At 36.9% G+C, this 20,288-nt stretch overlaps 1 protein-coding gene across 4 annotated transcripts in view; it reads right to left on the reverse strand.

The window, feature by feature from the left end:
• Positions 1-20,288, reverse strand: part of SCLT1 (sodium channel and clathrin linker 1) — a 258,454-nt gene that overhangs the window by 197,423 nt on the left and 40,743 nt on the right. For all 4 annotated transcript variants that reach the window (XR_004480803.2, XM_049709469.1, XM_033419426.2 and 1 more), the window contains exons 3-4: positions 1,054-1,112; positions 453-525 (exon numbers count right to left, since the gene is read on the reverse strand). Coding sequence is in view for 3 of the 4 variants with exons in the window: in XM_049709469.1 (XP_049565426.1) it covers positions 453-525; positions 1,054-1,112 (132 nt within the window). In the remaining variant the exon portion in view is untranslated. The remainder of the gene's footprint in view (positions 1-452; positions 526-1,053; positions 1,113-20,288) is intronic.

The following is a 20,288-nucleotide window of genomic DNA, read 5'->3' on the forward strand; positions in this document are numbered from 1 at the left end:
TATCATTTATATGTAGAATCTAAAAAAAAAAATTATACTTAAAACAGAAACAGACTTACAGAAGTAGAAAACAAACTTATGGTTACCAAAGGGGAAAAGAGGGGGCAGGGATAAATTAAGAGTTTGGGATTAACAGATACACACTACTATATATAAAACAGATAAACAACAAGGACCTACTGTATAGCACAGGGAACTAGATTCAATATCTTGTACTAACCTATAATGGAAAAGAATCTGATAAAGAATACATATATATATACACACACACACATATAAATGTGTAAATGTGTATAACTGAATCACTTTGCTGTACACCAGAAAATAACACGTAAACTGATTACAGGTAAACATTTTCTTCCTTATCAATGTTTTTGTGAAGAAAGGGAGTCTATTTTTTCTTTTTTTAATAAGAAAATATTACCAAATGGTTGATAGCTATGATTCCATACCTGATAATATTTCAGCTGCCCATTTAGCTCTTCCAGATGCTTATCATACTCAGTAATAAGAGGAACTAAAAAGCTAAAGAAAATTTCAAAGTTAAAAAGATACATATTCTTTTTAATCTAGTTTAATAAATATGTAACATGAAATAAATTAAACATCAAAATCTTTATGTTAATTTTCTCCATAGCAATCAATACTTTGCCTTTTTCCTAAACCAGAGGTTCTCAACCTTAGTTCAATTAATATTTTAGGCTGAATAATTTTTTGTTGTTGGGGGCTGACCTGTGCACTGTAGGATGTTTAGTAGCATTCCTGTCCTCTACCCATTAGATGCCACTAGCACCCCTACCCTCCACAATTGTGACAAGCAAAAATGTTTCCAGACATTGTCAAATACCTGGGGAGGGAAGGGAAGCAAAAATCACTCAGTTGAGAACCACTATTATAGACAATAATACTGGCTTTTTTCCCCTTGTCAATTCAATGATAGATCATTTAAACCTAATTATAGCAGAATATAAAATAAACATTCCTAATACTAAAAAATTAACAATAATTAAACATAATTAAGAAAATTATATTTTTCTGGTAATTCAACCTTACCTTTGGTCAACTACTGAGTTTTCTACTGTGTCACCTGCAACTCCTTTGAAGACAGATTTCTGTAACAGAAAATACTGCATATTAAAATTTTGTTTTCTCACATCTTTCTAGTCAAAACTGACAGTAGTTTAAAATTAAATACAAGTAAACATTTTATAACCTTAAATCTGTCACTGCAATTACAAAAGAGGGAAAGAGAAAAAAAAAGTTATATTAACTGATGCCGAAAATGTATTCAGTAAATTTTAACACCCATACATAATAAGACTCTTGGCAAAATAGAAATAGGAAGAAATTTCTCGATTGACAAAGAATATCTACCAAAAACCTACATCAATTACTATTCTTCATAGTGGAACATCAGAAGCACTGCACGAAATTCAGTAATAATACAAGTCTGCTCACTATCACTGCTAAAACTCAGCATTGTACTAAAGGTTCCAATCAGTGGAATCTGCTGCAGGGACAGGAGGTTGGAGATCTAAAGGTTGAAAAGGAACATACAATACTATTCTGATCTACAGACAATTTGACCATTTACCTAGAAAATTCTCTCTATAATCTACCAATTATTAGGACTAAGAACAGAGTACACCAAGTCACCAGATAGAAGATCAAACAAAAAAAACAGCTGCTCTCCCAAATACCAGCAATAATCAGAAAATGTGATAGGAAAAAATATGGTATTCACTACTATAAGAAAAGGTAGTACTTGAGAATAAAACAAAAAAAAATGTTGCAATAACTTTAATAAAATATTAACTTTACTGAAGGACATAAAGGATCTAAATAAACAGGGTTCTATACCATATTCATATGTGGAACAGTCAGTATTATAAGTGTATATATTTCTTAAAATTCACTGCAGGTACAATGCAATTCCAAAAAAGAAATCCAATAGAATAATTTATGAAACTTGATCTTAAACAGATGGTAAAGTTCCTATGTTTGAGTAAATGTGCAAGAATAGCCAAGATAATCTGGCCAAAAAAAAAAAAAGAGGGGAGAACTTGCTCTACTACATGACAAAACACTATAATGCTAGAGTAATTAAAACAATATGGTTCAGACACAGTAACAAACAGAACAGTACAGAAAATTCAGAAATAGATTCAAGTATTTATGGGTATGCAGTATATAAAAGAAGTGGAATTATAACTATAATAAATGGACAAAGTACTGCTTTTCAACTAATAGTGTTGGGTAAAAAAATAAAATTAGATCCCAGCACACACTAAATGGAAAGTAAATTACAGATAGATTAAAGATCCAAATGTTTTAAAAAGTTAACAACTATTGAAAGAAAATGTATTATTGACCTTGAGATACAGAAAGCTTTCTTAAGCTCTAAAAATGCAGAGACTATTGTCTGCTTTGTTCACCAATATTCCAAGCAGTGCCTGGCATACTCTCACTCAAAATACATTTTCTAGCCGAAAGACACAAGTAGTAAAATCTATAAACAGAAGAAATAACATATTTTACAATCCAAATTTAAAACTTCTATACAACTAATGACACCATAAGCAAGGTTAAGAGGACAGTATAATTTTAACATGACCAAAAAACACAGTAACTATTATAAAGTATGCAGAAACATTCAAAACACAAGGAGATGTATAAGAACTTTCAGTGGAGCTTTTACTGTAATTAAAAAAAAATAGGATAAATGAAAAATAATACAACAGGATCTCATAAGTAGGTCAAGGGATTAGCAAGACATATGTATCAACATAGATATATCACCAAAAAAGGGGTTACGTTCTAGGAGTAGACGGAAGGGAATGGGACAGAGGGAAGGACAGACAGATTCAAAGGGATTTTTTTAAAAAATGAAGTATAGTTGACTTATTGTGTAAGTACTGTGCACAGTACTGAGTTAGGTGTATCGCAAAGTGATTCAGTTATTTCATATATATGTATTTCAGATTACGTTTCATTATAGGTTATTACAAGATACTGAATAGAGTTCCCAGCGCTATACAGTACATTCTTGTTCCTTATGTATTTTACAAATAGTAGTTTGTACCTGTTAATCCCAAATTCTTAGTTCTTCCCTCCCCCTCCTTATCTCCCCTTTGGTAACAATAAGTTTGTTTTCTATGTTTGAGAGTTCGTGTCTGTATATAAATTCATTTGTATTACTTTTAAGATTCCACATATAAGTGATATGATATGATACATGCCTGACTTACTTCACTAAAGTATGATATTCTATAGGTCCATCCATGTTGCTGCAAATAGCAATATTTCATTCTTTTTTATGAGTGAATACTACCTATTCTTAGACCAATCATCTGTTAATGGGCCCTTGGGTTGTTTCCATGTCTTGCCTATCGTAAATAGTGCTGCTATGAACATAGGGGTGCATGTATCTTTTTGAAATAGAGTTTTCATCTTTTCTGGATATATACCAAGGAATGGGATTGCTGCAGCGGATGGTAACTCTATTTTTAGATTTTTAAGGAAACGCCATACTGTTTTCCATAGTGGCTACACCAATTTACCTTCCCACCAATAGTGTAGGAGGGTTCCCTTTTCTCCACACCCTCTCCAGCATTTATTATTTGTACAGTTTTTGATGATACCCATTCTGACCAGTGTGAGGTGACATCTCTTTGTGGTTTTGAGTTGCATCTTTCTGATAATAAGTGATGGTGAGTAATTTTTCATGAGCCTGTTGGCCACATGTAGGTCTTCTTAGGAGAAATGTCTGTTTAGGTCTTGTGCCCAGTTTTTGATTGGGTTATTTGTTTTTTTGTTATTGAGTTGTATGAGCTGCTTGTATATTATGGAAATTAAGCCCTTGTCAGTCGCATCATTTGCCAATATTTTCTCCCAGTTGGTAGGTTGTCTTTTCATTTTGTTTATGGTTTCCTTTGCTGTGCAAAAGCTTGTAAGTTTTATTAGGTGCCATTCATTTATCTTAGCTTTTATTTCTTTTACATTGGCAGAATGATCTAAGAAAATATTGCTATCAGTTATGTCCAAGAATGCTCTGCCTATGTTCTCTTCTACGAGTTTTATGGTGTCATGTCTTAAATTTAGGTCTTTAAACCATTTTTGTATATGGTATGAGGCAGTGTACCAATTTCAGTGACTTACATGTAGCTGTCCAGCTTTCTCAACACCATTTGCTAAAGAGACTGTCATTGCTCCATTGTACATTCCTGCCTCCTTTGTCAGAGGTTAACTGACCATAGGTGTGTGAGTTAAATTCTGTGCTCTCTATTCTAAAGATCCATTGATCTAAATATCTTTTTGTGCAAATACCACAATGTTTTGATTACTATAACTATGTAATATAGTCTGAAGCCTGGAAGGGTTATGCCTCCAGCTTTATTCTTTTTCCCCAGGATTGCTGTGGCAATTCTGGGTCTTTTGTGGTTCCATATATATTTTACAATTATTTGTTCTAGTTTGGTGAAAAATGTCATGGATATTTTGATAGGGATAACATTACATCTGTAGATTGCTTTGGGTAGTATGGCCATTTTAACAATATTAATTCTTCCAATCCAAAAGCATGAGATATCTTTCCCTTTCTTTGAATTACCTTCAATTTCCTTTATCAATGTTATACAGTTTTCAGCTCCTTGGTTAAGTTTACTCCTAGGTATCAATACTTTTTTCTTTTTGATGTGATTTTAAATGGGATTGTTTTTTCACTTTCTCTGATATTTTATTGTTAGTGTAAAGAAAAGCAACAGATTTCCGTATATTAATCTTGTAGCCTGCTACTTCGCTGAATTCATTTATTAGTACTGAATAGGTTTTACGTGGAGACTTTAGGGTACTAAAAATAGAGTATCATATCATTTGCAAATAGTGACGTTTTAAGTTCTGCCCTTCCAATTTGGATAAAATTTATTTATTTTTCTTGTCTGATTGCTGTGGCTAGGATTTGCAATACTATGTAGAATAACAGTGGTGAGAATGGGCATCTTGTCTTAAATCTGAATTTATTGGGAAGGCTTTCAGCTTTTCACTACTGAATATTATGTTGGCTGTGGGTTTGTCATAAGCAACTTTTATTATGTTGAGGTATGTTCCCTCTAAATCCACTTTGGTGAGTTTTTATCATGAATGGATATTGAATTTTGTCAAATTTTTCTGCATCTATTGAAATTATCATGTGGTTTTTGCCTTTGCTTTCATTAATATGGTGTATAATATTGATTGATTTGTGTACTAAACCATCCTTGTGACCCTGGAATGAATCCAACTTCATCATGGAATGCTCCTTTTTATGTATTGTTGGATCCAGTTTGCTAATATTTCGTTGACAATTTTTGCATTTATATTTGTCAGATATTCGCCTGTAATTTTCTTTTCTGCAGTGTCTCTGTCTGGTTTTGTTACTAGGGTGATGGTGGCTTCATAGAATGACTTTGAGACTGTTATCTCCTCTTCAATCTTTCGGAATAGTTTGAAAAGGATACATTTAAGTTCTTCTTTGTATGTTAGGGAGAATTCCCCAGTGAAGCCATCCAGTCCTGGACTTTTGTTTGAAGAGGTTCTTAGGTCTGTCTACCAAGACAACAGAAATAAAAGCAAACACAAACAAATGGGACCTAATCAAACTTAAAAGCTTTTGCACAACAAAAGAAATCACCAACAAAATAAAGACAATCTACAGACTGGAAGAAAATATTTGCAATGATTCAACTGACAAGGGTGTGCGTGTGTTAATCTCCAATCCCTAAATTATCCCTCCCCATCCCTGTCCCCTTTGGTAACCTTCAGTTTATTTTCTATGTATGTGAGTCGGTTTCTGTTTTGTAAATGACTTCCTTTATATCATTTTTTTAGATTCCATATATAAGTGATATCTTATGATATCTGTCTTTGTCTGACTTACTTCACTAAAGTATGATATCTCTAGGTCCATGCATGTTGCTGCAAATGTGCGGACTTCTTAGTTGAGGCATGTGGACTCTTAGTTGCGGCAAGCCTGCAGGATCTAGTTCCCCGACCAGGGATTGAACCTGGGCCCCCTGCATTGGGAGCATGGAGTCTTACTTACTGGACCACCAAGGAAGTTCCTGCATGTATCCTTTTGAATTAGAGTTTTCTGTGGATATATGCCCAGGAGTGGGAATGCTGAATCATATAGTAACTCTATTTTTAGTTTTTTAAGGAATCTCCATACTGTTTTCCACAGTGAATGCACCACTTTACATTCCCACCAAAAGTTTAGGTGCGTTCCCTTTTCTCCACACCCTCTCCAGCATTTGTTATTTGTAGACTATTTAATGATGACCATTCTGACTGGTGTGAGGTGATACCTCAGTGTAGTGTGAATTTCCATTTCTGTGATAACCAGTGATGTTGAGCATCTTTTCATGTGTGTATTGGCCATCTGCATGTCTTCCTTGGATTCTGCCCAGTTTTTGATTGCGTTGTATGTCTTTTTTTGATATTGATGTGTATAAGCTCTTTGTATATTTTGAAATTAATCCCTTGTCAGCAGTAGCATTTGCAAATATTTCCTCCCAATCCATAGCTTGTCTTTTTGTTTTGTGTATGGTTTCCTTTGGTGTACAAAAACTTTTAAGTTTAATTAGGGGATTTCTTCTTTTTTAAGGAGCCTCATTTTATTTGTTGAGAGAATATTCTTTTTCTTTTTAAGTATTTATTTATTTGGCTGCACCAGGTCTTAGTTCTGGCATGCGGGATCTTTGTTGCCACATGCAGGATCTTTAGTTGTGGCATTCAGGATCTTTAGTTGCAGCATACAGGATCTTTTAGTTGCAGCATGCGGGCTCTTAGTTGCATCATGCAGGATCCAATTACCTGACCAGGGATCGAACCCAGGCCCCCTGCATTGACAGTGCAGAGTCTTAACCGCTGGATCACCAGGAAGTGCCCATTTATTTTTGTTTTTATTTTCATTACTCTAGGAGGTGGATCAAACAAGATCTTGCTGTGATTTATGTCACAGAGTGTCCTGCCTATGTTTTCCTCTAAGAGTTTTATAGTGTCTGGCCTTACATTTAGGTCTTTAATCCATTTTGAGTTTATTTTTTGTGTATGGTGTTACAGGATATTCGATATTTCATATACTTCATTCTTTTCCATGCAGCTGTCCAGTTTTCCCAGCACAACTTATTGAATAGACTGTCTTTTCTTTATTGTATATTCTTGCAACCTTTGTCATAGATTAGCTGACTATAAGTGCATGGGTTTATTTCTGGGTTTATTCTGTTCTATTGATCTTTGGGTGCTTTTGTGCCAGTACCATACTGTTTTGTTTACTGTAGCTTTTTAGTATAGTCTGAAGTCAGGGAGTGTGATTCCTCCAGCTCCATTTTTCTCAATATTGTTTAGGCTATTTGGGGTCTTTTGTGTTTCCACTCTAATTTTTAAATTTTTGTTCCAATTCTGTGAAAAATGCCACTGGTATTTTGATAGGGATTGCACTGAATCTGTAGATTGCCTTGAGTAGTATGGTCATTTACCAATATTGATCCTTCCCATATAAAAACAGGTCTTTTGCCTCCTTAAGTAGGTTTATTCCTGGATATTTTATTCTTTTTCATATGATGGAAAATGGGATTGTTTCCTTAATTTCTCTTCCTGATATTTCATTGTTAGTGTATAGAAATGCAACAGATTTCTGTATATTAATTTTGCTTATTTTTATGTTAATTTTGTATTCTATGACTTTACCAAATTCATTGATGAGCTCTAATTTTCTGGTGGCATCTTTAGGATTTTCTTATCATCATATCAACTACAAACAGTGACAGTTTTACTTCTTCCTTTCCAATCTGGATTCCTTTTACTTCTTGTCTACTCTGATTGCTGTGGCTAGACTAGGACTTCTAATAGTATTTTGAATAAAAGTAGTGAGAATGGGCATCCTTGTTCCTGACTGTAGATGAAATGCTTTCAGCTTTTTAACACTGAGCATGATGTTAGCTGTGGGTTTGTCATATGGCCTTTATTATGTTGAGGTGTGTTCCTTCTATGCCCATTTTCTGAAGAACTGTTTTTTTTGTTTTTTATCAAATGAATGTTGAATTTCATCAACAGTTTTTCTGCATCTGTTGATGTGTTCATATAGTTTTTGTTCTTCAAATTTTTAATGTGGTGCATATCATTGATTGATTTGAGGATATCAAAAAATCCTTGCATCCCTGGGATAAATCCTAGTTGATCATGGAGTATGATCCTTTTAATGTATTGTTGGAGTCAGTTTCTTAGTATTTTGTTGAGGAATTTTGCATCAATGTTCTTCAGTGATAATGGCCTGTAATTTTCATTTTTCGTGATATCTTTGTCTGGTTTTGGTATCAGGGTGATGGTGGCCTCATAGAATGATTTCGAAGTGTTCCTTTCTCTGCAATTCTTTGGAATAGTTTCAAAAGGATAGGTGTTAACTATTCTCTAAATGTTTGGTAGAATTCAACTTTGAAGCCATCTGGTCCTGGACTTCTATAGGTTGGTAGTTTTTAAATTACTGATTCAATTTCTGTACTGGTAATTTGTTCATATTTTCTCTTTTTTCCTGGTTCAGTCTTAGACTGTACCTTTTCTAAGAATTTGTCCATTTCTTCTAGGTTGTCCATTTTATTGGCATATAGTTGCTCATGGCAGTCTCTTATGATCCTTTGTATTTTTATAGTGTCAGTTGTACCTTCTTTTTCATTTCTGATTTTATTAATTTCTACTTTTTCCCTTTTTTTTCTGATGAGTTTGGCTAAAGGTTTATCAATTTTATTTATCTTTTTCAAAGACCAGCTTTTAGTTTCATTGATCTTTCCTACTGGTTTTTTTTTTTCAGTCTCTATTTCATTTATTTTTTGTGATCTTTATGATCTCTTTCCCTCTACTAACTTTGGGTTTTGTTTGTTCTTCTTTCTCTAGTTCCTTTAGTTGTAAAGTTAGGTTGTTTGAGATTTTTCTTGTTTCTTGAGGTAAGCTTACATCACTAAAAACTTCCCTCCTAGAACTACTTTTGCTATGTCTAATAGGTTTTGGATCAGCATGTTTTCATTTTCATTTGTCTCTAGGTATTTTTTAATTTCCTCTGATTTCTTTAGTGATAAACTGGTTGTTCAGTAGAATATTGTTTAGTTTTCACGTATTTGTGGACTTTTGCAGTTTTTTTTCTTGTAGTTGATTTCTAGTCTCATAGTGTTGTGGTCAGAAAAGATGCTTGATATGATTTCAATTTTCTTAAATGTACCTAGGCTCGTTTTGTGGCCAAGTATGTGATTTATCCTGGAGAATGTTCCAGTTGCAGTTGAAAAGAATGTGTATACTGCTGGTTTCAGATGGAATGGTCTATTTATATATCAATTAAGTCCATTTGGTCTAATGTGTTATTTTAAGGCCTGTGTTTCTAATTGATTACATCCATGGATATAAGTTGGATGTTAAAATCCCCTACCATTATTGTGTTATTGTTGATAGTTCCTTTAATATCTGTTAATATTTGATATATTGAAGTGCTCCTATGTTGGGTGCATATATATTTACAATTGTTATATCTTCTTAGATTGACCCCTTGATCATCATGTAGTTTCCTCCTTTAGGTCTTGTAACAGTCTTCATTTTAAAGATTTTTTTTTTTTCTGATAAATATTGCTACTCCAGTTTTCTTGTGATTTCCATTTGCATGGAATACCTTTTTCATCCCCTCACTTTGTCTGTGTGTGTGTCTAAATTTGAAGTAACTCTCCTGTAGGCAGCATATATATGTGTCTTGTTTTTGTATTCATTCAGCCAGTCTGTGTCTTTTGGTTGGAACCTATAATCTGTTTACATTTAAGATAATTATAAATAGGTATGCTCTTATTGCCATGATTTGTTAATCATTTTGGATTTGTTTTGGGGGTCTTTTCTCCCCCACTTTCTTTTGTTATCTTCTCTTGTGATTTGATGACTATCTTTAGTGTTATGTTTGGATTCCATTTTCTTTTTTCGTGTGTATATCTATCATAGATTTTTGGTTTGCAGTTATCATGACATTTTTGTATAGCAGTCTATATATGCACATGACTGTTTTAAGTTGATCTCTTCATTTCAAATGCATTTTAAATACCCTAAATTTGTAATCTCCTCCCCCCACAATTACTATTTTTCAAATAATATTTTACATCTGATTATTTTGTGTATCCCTAAACTACTTATTGTGAATATAGATTATTTTACTAGTTTTGTATTTTAACCTTCCTAGTAGCTTGCTGTGTGGGTGATTTCCTACCTTTAGTGTATGCTTGCCTTTACTGGTGAGCTTTCTCATTTTGTAATTTTCTTGTTTCTAGCTGTGGCCTTTTCTTTTTCACCTAGAGAAGTTCCTTTAACATTTGCTACAAAGCTGGTTTGGTGATGCTGAATTTCCTTTAGCTTTTGCTTGTCTGTAAAGCTTTTGATTTCTCCATCAAATCTGAATGAGAGCCTTGCTGGGTATTCTTGGTTGTAGGTTTTTCCCTTTCATCACTTTAAATATATTGTGCCACTCTTTTTGGGTATGCAGAGTTTCTGCTGAAAAATCAGCTGATAACCTTATGGGAGTTCCCTTGTATGTTATTTGTTGCTTTTCCCTTGCTGCTTTTAGTGTTCTTTATCTTTAATTTTTGTCACTCTAACTACAATGTGTCTGGGTGTGTTCCTCTTTGGGTTAACCCTATATAGGACTCTCTGTACTTCCTGGACTTGGGTGACTATTCTTTTTCCCATGTTACAAAAGTTTTCAGCTATTATGTCTTCTAATATGTTCTCAAACCCTTTCTCTTCTCCTTTTGGGTCACCTATAATTCGAATACTAAACTTGGACTTGGTATTGTCCCAGAGGTCTTTCAAACTGTCCTCATCTCTTTTCATTCTTTTTTCCTTCTTTTGTTCAGCAGCAGTGATTTCCACTACTCTATTTTCTAGCTCACTAATCCATGCTTTGGAATCATTTAGTCTACTATTGCTTCTTGTAGTGTATTTTTTACTTCAGTTATTGTATTCTTCATCTCTGTTTAGTTGTTCTTTATTATTTTCCATCTCTTAATACAAACTTCTGACTTCTTGCTCTGTGCATCCATTCTCCTCCTGAGTTCTTTAACCATCTTTATGGTCATTCCTCTCAACTCTTTCTCAGGTAGACTGCCTATCTTATTTCTTCTTTTGGGGTTTCATCTTGTTCCTTTGTCCGGAACATATTCCTCTGCTGCCTCATTTTGTCTAAGTTGCTATTTGCATTTTTATTATGTGGTGGATTAGTTATGTTTCTCGATCTTGGAGAAGTGGCCCTCTGCAGGAGGCAACCTATGCATCCCTGCTGGGTACTCCTGTCCTGTCACCTAAGTTATATGCTCTAGGGGTTCCCCCTAATAGGGCTGTGTGGATCCTTCTCTTGTGGTGGGCTCTGTGGGTAGTCTAGTAGGCTTGGTTGGCCCCTAGTCTGGTTGCTGGCTAGGCCCTGCCTTATGTGGATGCTGTTGGTTGCTGTTTAGTGGGGCCTGGTCATGAGGTGGCTGGCTGTGGAATCCTAGGGAGCCCCAGGACTAGTGCTGGCTCACTGGTGGGTGGAGTAAAGGTCCCAAAGATTCTGGAGCTGTTGCCCATCCACTGTTGCCAGATCCTGGGACTACACTACTGGAGGGCAGAGCTTGTCCTGGAGTCTGGCTGCAGGGCCCAGAGATCACAGAGATCATTTGAGAATGTTGGGTGGGTGGGGCCAACTCCTGACACAGTTGGGTATGGGCTCCAGGGTGTCCTGAAGGTGGCTTTGGGCTGCTGGTGGGCTAGGCCAGGGCCTAACTGGTCCCAGGGTAAATTGTTTTCTTGCTTCTGTTGTCTGCCCCCTGGTGGGTGAGGCTGGTTGAGAGGACTGTGCAGGCCTGCAGGCAGGAGGAGTTGGTACCTGGTCACTTGTGAGTGGAGCTGGGTGTTGGCCCTCGGGTGGGCATGGCTTCCAGGGACATGTCTAGAGGAGCCTGTGGGCTCATGAGGTCATGAGTCAACCTGTCTGCTGATGGGTTGGGCTGTGTCCCTGCTCAGTTAGTTGTTTGGCCTGAGGCATCCCAGCACTGTAGCCTGTAGGCTGTTGGGTGGTGCCAGGTCTTGGCACTAATGAGCTTAAGGGACGATCCCAAGATGTCAGCTGCCATAGAAGCAGCGTTCAGGTGGCTGAATGTTCCCCAAAATGTCTGACACCAGTGTCTCTATCCCCAGAGTAAGCTGCATCTGCCCCCACCTCTCGATGAGACTATCCAAGACCAGCAGATAGGTTTGTTGCAAGCTCCTAACAAATTACTTCTTCTGTCCTGGGTCCCAGTGCATGTGAGGCTTTGTGTGCGCCCTTTAAAAGTGTAATCTCTATTTCCCCCAGTCCTTTGGGGCTCCTGCACTTAAGCCCTGCTGCCCTTCAAAACCAAGTGCTCTGGGGGCCTATCTTCCTAGTGCTGGACCTGGGCTGGAGAGCCCAATGTGGGGCTCAGAACCCTCACTCCTGTGGGAAAACCTCTGCAATACAATTATACCCCAGTGGGTCACCCAGTTGGGGGGTATGAGATTTGATTATATCAGGAGTCCGCCTCTTCTAGCCATCTTATTGTGATTTCTTCTTTTTGTCTCTATCTGTAGAAGATGTTTTGTGATAGGTTCCAGTCTTTTTCATCAATGATTTTTCTGCTTGTGATTTCAGTGTGCTCATGAGAGGAGATGAGATCAGGGTCTCTCTCATCATGTAGTCTCTTTAACCTTGGCGTGACTTATATGTGAGCTCCTCTTTTGGTCTCTGCATTTTCCTTCTCCTACTTTGTTTCTCTGGGTTGTTATGAATGTCCATTGGTAAAGCCACTGTGTGGAAGGATCCTGGGACCAGAGCCCTCTGCTCCAATGACTACATTATCCTCATCACATGAAGAGATGCTTCTTCTTTTTCAGGAGTATCTGAGAGCCTCAAACCTTCTTTCTACTCCACCCACTCTTCCCCTCAAAAGAAGAAGCTGTCTTATCAAACTGTGCAATGGGGAGAAGAGTCACTGCCCACACCTACTGTATGTTTTTGATTTGTGGTTACCCTGGATTTCAAGTATGCTAACCTATAACTATATCTACTTGCATTAAACTGATAGTCATGCAAGTGCAAACACATCGTAAACGATCTACATTTTTATATTTCCCTCCCCCACATTTTGATTTTGATGTCCTATTTTACATCTTGATGCTTATCCTTTTGCTGTTAATCACTTTTGCTTATAATCACTATTACAATTTTTTGTTTTTTAAACCTACATTGCTTATTTAAGTGATCTTCAATCATTTTATATATTTGCCTTTCCTATTGTGATTTTCCCTTTCCTATAGATTTTCGCTTTTTTTTTTTTTCTATTTAGAGTAGGGTAGGTTTAATATTGCTGTATGTTGTTAGTTTTTACTTGTCTGAAAAATTTTTTCTCTCTCCTATTCTAAATGATAATCTTGCTGGATAGAGTATTCTAGGTTGCAAATTTTTCTCTTTCAGGAATCTGAATATATCATGCCACTCTCTTCTGGTGTGCAAAGCTTCTACAGAGAAATCAGCCGATAGTCTTATGGGGATTCCCGTGTAACTGTTTTTCTCTTGCTGCCTTTAGAATCCTCTCCTTATCTTTAACTTCTGCTATTTTAATTATGACATGTCTTGGTGTGGGTCTGTTTTGGTTCATCTTGTTTGGGACCCTCTGTACTTCCTGTACCTGGATATCTGTTTCTTTCTTTAGGCTGGGGAAGTTTTCAGTCATTATTTCTTCATATACATTTTTGATCCCTTTTCTCTCTCTTCTTCTGGAATTCCTACTATGCATAGGTTGGCACACTTTATATTATCCCAGAGATCTCATACAATGCCCTCATTTGTTTTCATTTGTCTTTCTGACTGCTGTTGTGACTGGATGAGTTCCATTATTATATCTTTCAGATGAATTATTTGCTCTGTGTCATTTAATATGCTATGCATTGCTTCTAGATCGGTTTTCACCTTAGCAAGTGAATTGTCTAATTTTGATTGGTTCCTCTTTAGAGCCTCTAGTTCCTTGTTACAGTGATCTGCATTTCTATCAGTCTTTCTTAATTCCTTTAGCAGTTTTACTAACTCCTTTTTGAACTCAGGGTCTGATAGACTGGAGAATTCTGTTTCATTATTTGTTCTTTCAGGGGATTTCTCTTGTTCTTTTAGGTGGAAGTAGCTCCTCTTCTTTTTCATTTTACTTAACTTTCTCTGTCTCTATGAATTTAGGGGAAACAGTTATCTACTGTGGTCTTGAAGGGGTGTTTTTATGTGGGAATGTCCCTATGTAGATTGAGTGAGCCCAATCTTTTTGGTGCGAGGGCCAGTTTTGATGTGGATGCCAGCCACATCTTTCCTTAGAGTGTGCTGGCTGTTATCCCCTTGATAGAGGGTGTGATTGGTGTTGTGGTGTCCAGAGCCTGTACAGGATGAGGGGCAGGTCCTCCTCTTTGCTGTCATTGCCCTGTCAGGGCCTGCACAGGGTCTGTTCCCTAGTTGTTAAAGTAGAAACCCTGAGGGTTGTGTTAGACCAGGCTCTGTTGTCCTTGAGTGTGTGGTTACAGCAAACATATATGTTGCCCATGCAGTCATCTGCAGTTCTGCCCAGAAGCAGCCCAAGGTCATGTCTCTTTCTCCGTGTATTCATCCGAGACCTAGTGGTAGGCTGTGGTGTGGAATAGGCTGGAGCTGGGACACAGTGGCTTGCAGGAATCAAGGATGTAGTCCAGTTGATCAGTCATTTACTGTATGATTAATGTTTTTTTTTTAATCCTGTTGAAGACATCTTGCCTATTATAAGCTGATGGACTTTTCTCCCAAATTTTCTTCTGAAACCATTATTACATTTAGACATACAATCAATTCAGAAGTTACATGTGAGAATAGTATGGGTAGGGATCAAGATTTTTTTTCTCCTACATAAAAATCTGGCGTGGGTAGGGCTACTTCTGAACTCTATTCTGTTCAGTTGGTTTACCTGTCCATCCTTGGCCAACATCACACTGTCTTAATAATGAGAGCTTCACAATAAACCTTGACTTCTGCTACTATCTGCTCTCCAGCTTGTTATTCTTCTTTAAGATTGTCTTAGCTCTTCTTTGCCTTTTGCACAAAAATTTTGGAAACAACTTGTCAAATCTGAAGAAAAAATCCCCCAGTATTTTGATTATGATTTTGTTGAATTCAATTAAGCTATATAATCCATGAACACAGTATATCCTCATATTTATTATCTTAAGCTTTTCATTAGAATTATTTCTAAGTATTTAATGTATTTTCATGCTACTGTAAATAGTATCACTCTTTAAATTTCATTTTCAATTGAATTGTTGCTATTTATAGAAATAAAATTAAATCTGTAATTTTGTCTTGTATCCAAAAACACTACTAAATTCATTTATTAAATCTGACAGATTGATGATTTTTGAATTTTCAATATACATCGTATTGTTTTCTACAAATAATGATAGTATTTTTTCTTCCTTTCCAGTTTTTGTATCTTTATTCATCTTGCTTTGAAGAAAAGTGATTTTTACCAGGCATCCATGCTTTATTCCCATTTTCAGGGGGAAAACTTTCAACATTTCACCATCAAGTACAATGCACATCTAGTGTTTTGTAGCTAGTCTATCAAATTAAGGAAGTTTCTTTCTCTTCCTAGTTTCCTGAGACTTTTTATTGTGGTAGGGAGTTAAATTTTACTAATTATTTTCTGATTTCTTGAGATAATCATATAATTTTTCTTCTTTTTATTCTGTCAATATGGTGATTTATGTTGATTTATTTTCAAATGTTAAACCATCTTTGTTTAATTAATATATTTTATTTGCTAACAGTTAAGTATTTTTAAAGTAAGTTCATGAGTAAGACTGCCTATAGTTATCTTTTTTCAAAATTCTGTTCCAAGTTTGTTATCAAGATTATGCTGGGTCAAAAGCAGTTGAGAAGGAATTCCCCATTTTATACTCTCTGGAACAGAGATGTAAGATTGGTTTTATTTCTTCCTTTTCATGACTGGAAAAGTTCACTATGAAGTCCTCTAGACCTAACGTTTTCTTTAGTTGGATTTTTTAAAAATTTCTTTAATGTTGTGTTTAACCCATATATTCAAATTAGTATCATTTCAACATTTCAATAAAAATTACTGAGATATTTTATTGTTTTGTCACACTAAGTGTTTTGAAATCCAGTGCAAGTTTTACACTTAATAGCACATTTCAAGCGTTCAATAGCATGACCACTGGAATTCTAGAAAATGTGTTGTGTTTACCCTTTCACATTTAGATCTTTGTCTACCTGAAATTGATTTTTGAGTGTAGTGTGAGGTAGGAATCTAGTTTCATTTTTTCCATATGAGTATCCAGTTGACCCAGAACCAATTTATTGAAAAGATGGTCCTATCCCCCTGTTCTGCTATGATCCTTTTGTCTTATATCAAGTGTCCACATATGTGTGAATCTGTTTCTGGACTCTATTCCATGTCACCTGTTTATTCATCTACACAATCTTAATTACTGTAATTTTTGTAATAAGTCCTGATATCTGGTAGGGAAATTGTTCCTAACAGTTTTTTTTTGTTTTTGTTTTTTTTGCGGTACACGGGCCTCTCACTCTTGTGGCCTCTCCCGTTGCAGAGCACAAGCTCCAGACACACAGGCTCAGCAGCCATGGCTCACGGGCCCAGCCGCTCCGCGGCACGCGGGATCTTCCCGGACCAGGGCACGGACCCACGTCCCCTGCATCGGCAGGTGGACTCTCAACCACTGTGCCACCAGGGAAGCCCCTCCTAACAGTTTTTAAGACAGTCTTAGCTATTCCTGGTCCTTTGCCATTCCATATAAATTACCTGTGAAGTTCCTCAAAAATATCTGTCAGGATTTTGACTGAGATTGCATTGAATTTACATATCAGTTTGAGAAGAGCACTTTCTAAAAAAATAAATTATCTGTTCATCTGATGCTGTCATCTAGGTAGGATCTGGACAGGTCCTTGCCTTCTAGACTCTGCTACTTTCCACATTCTGGGGTATAAGCAACTGACTGAGAGACTCAACCTTCAGAGCTTTGATGAGAACACAATGGAGCCCCGCGTCCCCCATTTTTGCAGGAGAATGTCCCTGACAAGGCAGAACAGGGCAGAAAGTCCCTGGCAAGGTTCTAAAATCATAGGATGCAGGAAAAGATGGAGTCTTAGAGGAACCAGACCAAAAACCCTTGAGTCCTCATCTGTCTACAATATGGGCCTTGGGCCCTTGTGTGTGAGTTCTCAGGAGTCACCCATTCTTGCACTCACTCTAACCCAGGGTAGATCAATAGACTTATCCTCCTAGAGATCAGATTAGATGCTTTCCACTCCTCACTCTCCTCTACCTTCTCTGTCACTGGTCTTGCTGTTTGCTTTGTGGTAACAGATGAAGTTTCATAAAGAAGCCAATTACAAATGTAGAGAATTATGCAGGCTGGCTGATCAGGCAGGAGAGGACAGGAACAAAGAGACTCTCCAGAAAAAGGAACTTGTTAAAGGTGTCTCTGGCATCTGAATAGGACTGATGAGGATGAAGAAAAAATAAAGACAGTAGTAAGATAATCAGAAGGCAAAATACAGATAGTAAGTAGCAAGATAACCAGGATCTGGTCATAGCTGAAAACACCATCATAGAAAAGAGGTCCTGTAAATAAACAAGCTTACCGTTCAATCTAAATGTTGTTTGGACATCATCTTGAATTCCCTATGTTCACCAGGTCACACTTCTGGGAATCCACCATCCTGGCAATTCTGAACTGCACCAGATCTATCCTACTAGTAGATAAATCATCTCTCAAATATGTTACCTGTGAATCTCCAGATCTGATCGGGGGTGGCTGGAGTTCTGATTAGGACCAGAGTACAAGGGACTAGGAAGAAGCTAGGAGGAGGAGTAGGGGCAAAGATAAAGGAGTAAAAAGAAAGGGGAGCAAGATGAACAGGGCAGCAAGTGGACAGTCTGGAAGGAATAGGGGAAGAGCTGGGAACAAAAATCCTTAAGGAAGGGTGGCAGAAAGAGATGACACTCGTCAGAAGAGGGAAACAGGTACAGCATAAAGCTGAAAGAGGTGGACAGTGCTGAGAAGTAGACTGAGGGCTAAAAGATTGAGGAGACAGGGGAGGATGGTGGGTTGGATAACATGAGCAAGAAGGAACAGAAATAGGAAGTGGAGGCAGGGAATGGAATGGAGAAATTAGAGGTAGCTTTCCTGTCATTTTTCAAATGGCATTTCTCTACTCATCTTGTGAAAATGAGTAACCGGCCTAAGCTGAGAGCTACTCCAACAACTATATCTCACACACTATTGCTCACATCACTCCATGTAGGAATGCTCATTGTGAGACGAAGTAAAACAGATCAGGGACTTCCTTGGTGGTCCAGTGGTTAAGAATCTGCCTTCCAATGCAGGGGATGCAGGTTCAATCCCAGGTCAGGGAACTAAGATCCCATATGCAGTGAGGCAACTAAGTCCACGTGCTCTAGAGCCCCATGCTACAACAAGACAGAAGCCCATGTGCTGCAATGAAAGATCCCACATGCTGCAACTAAGACCCAATGCAACCAAATAAATAAATAGATATTTTAAAAAACCAACAGATCAGATTTGTGGTCACCAGAGGTGGGGTCTAAGGGGAGGGACAAATGGATGAAGGTGGTCAAAAGGTACAGCTTATAAGATCCAGCTAATTAAGATTAACACTGATGTCAGTAGGCCCTGCCTATACAATAAGTCTAGTTACCATCTGTCAACTTACAAAGATATTACATTACTGTCGACTATATTCCCCACACTGTACATTTCATCCTGTGACTCATTTATTTTGTAACTGGAAGTCTGTAACTTAATTTCCCAAACCTATTTCAAACATACCCCACCATGCCTCCCTTCTGGCAACCACCTGTTTGTTCCCTGTATCTATGACTCTGTTTCTGTTTGTTATTTTTGTTTATCTGTTTTGTCTTTTAAGATTGCACACATAAGGGAAATCATACAGTATTTGTCCTTCTCTGTCTGACTTATTTCACTTAGAATAATACCTTCTAGGTCCATCCATATCATCATAAATGGAGAGATTTCAATCTTTTTATGGCTGAGTAATATTCCATTGTACATGTGTACCACATCTTCTTTATCCATTCATCTATTGATGGGCACTTAGGTTGCTTCCATATCTTGGCTATTATAAATAATATGCTGCAATAACAAAGGGATGCATATATCTTTTAGAATTAATGTTTTTGCTTTCTTTGGAAATACCCAGATGTGGAATTGCTGGATTGCATGGTAATTATATTTTCCATTTCTAGAGGAACCTCCATACATTTTCTGTAGTGGATGCACGAATTTGCATTCCCACCAACAGTGTACAAGGGTTCCCTTTTTTCCACATCCTAGCCAACAACTGTTATTTCTAGTATTTTTGATAAAAGCCACTCTGACAGGTATGAGGTGATATCTCATGGTTTTGATTTGCATTTTCCTGGTGATTAGGGATGTTGAGTATCTCTTCATGTATCTGTTGGCCATCTATATGTCTTCTTTGAAAAACGTCTATTCAGCTTCTCTACCCATTTTTAATCAGGTTGTTTTTCTGATGTTGAATTGTACGAGTTCTTCATATATTAACCCCTTATCAGATACATAATTTGCAAATATCTTCTCCCACTCAGGAGGCAGCTTTTTCATTTTGTGGATGGTTTCCTTTGTTGTGCAAAAGCTTTTTAGTTTGATGTAGTATCATTTTTCCTTTTGCCTCCCTTGCCTAAGGAGGCAGATCCAAAAAACATACTGCTAAGAATGATGTCAAAGACAGTACTGACTGTTTTATTCTAGAAATTTTATGGTTTCAGGTCTTACATTTAAGTCATTAATCCATTTTGAACTTTTGTGCATGGTGAAAAGTCATCCAGTCTGATTCTTTTGCATGAAGCTGCCCAGTAATCTTGCTTTCTGTCATTCACTATATAAGGTGGGTTAGTGTTTGGACTTTTTATTGTGTTACATTGATCTATGTGTCTGTTTTGTGCCGGTACCATACTGTTTTGATGACTGTAGCTTTGTAATATAGTTTCAAATCAGGGCATGTGATACCTCCAGCTCTGTTCTTCTTTCTCAAGATCATTTTGGCTATTTGGGGTCTTTTGTGTTTCTATACAAATTTTAGAGTTATTTGTTCTAGTTCTGTGAAAAATGCCATTGCTATTTTGATAGGGATT

This window comes from Orcinus orca, chromosome 4 (assembly GCF_937001465.1).
Source record: "Orcinus orca chromosome 4, mOrcOrc1.1, whole genome shotgun sequence".
Lineage (NCBI taxonomy): Eukaryota > Metazoa > Chordata > Mammalia > Artiodactyla > Delphinidae > Orcinus > Orcinus orca.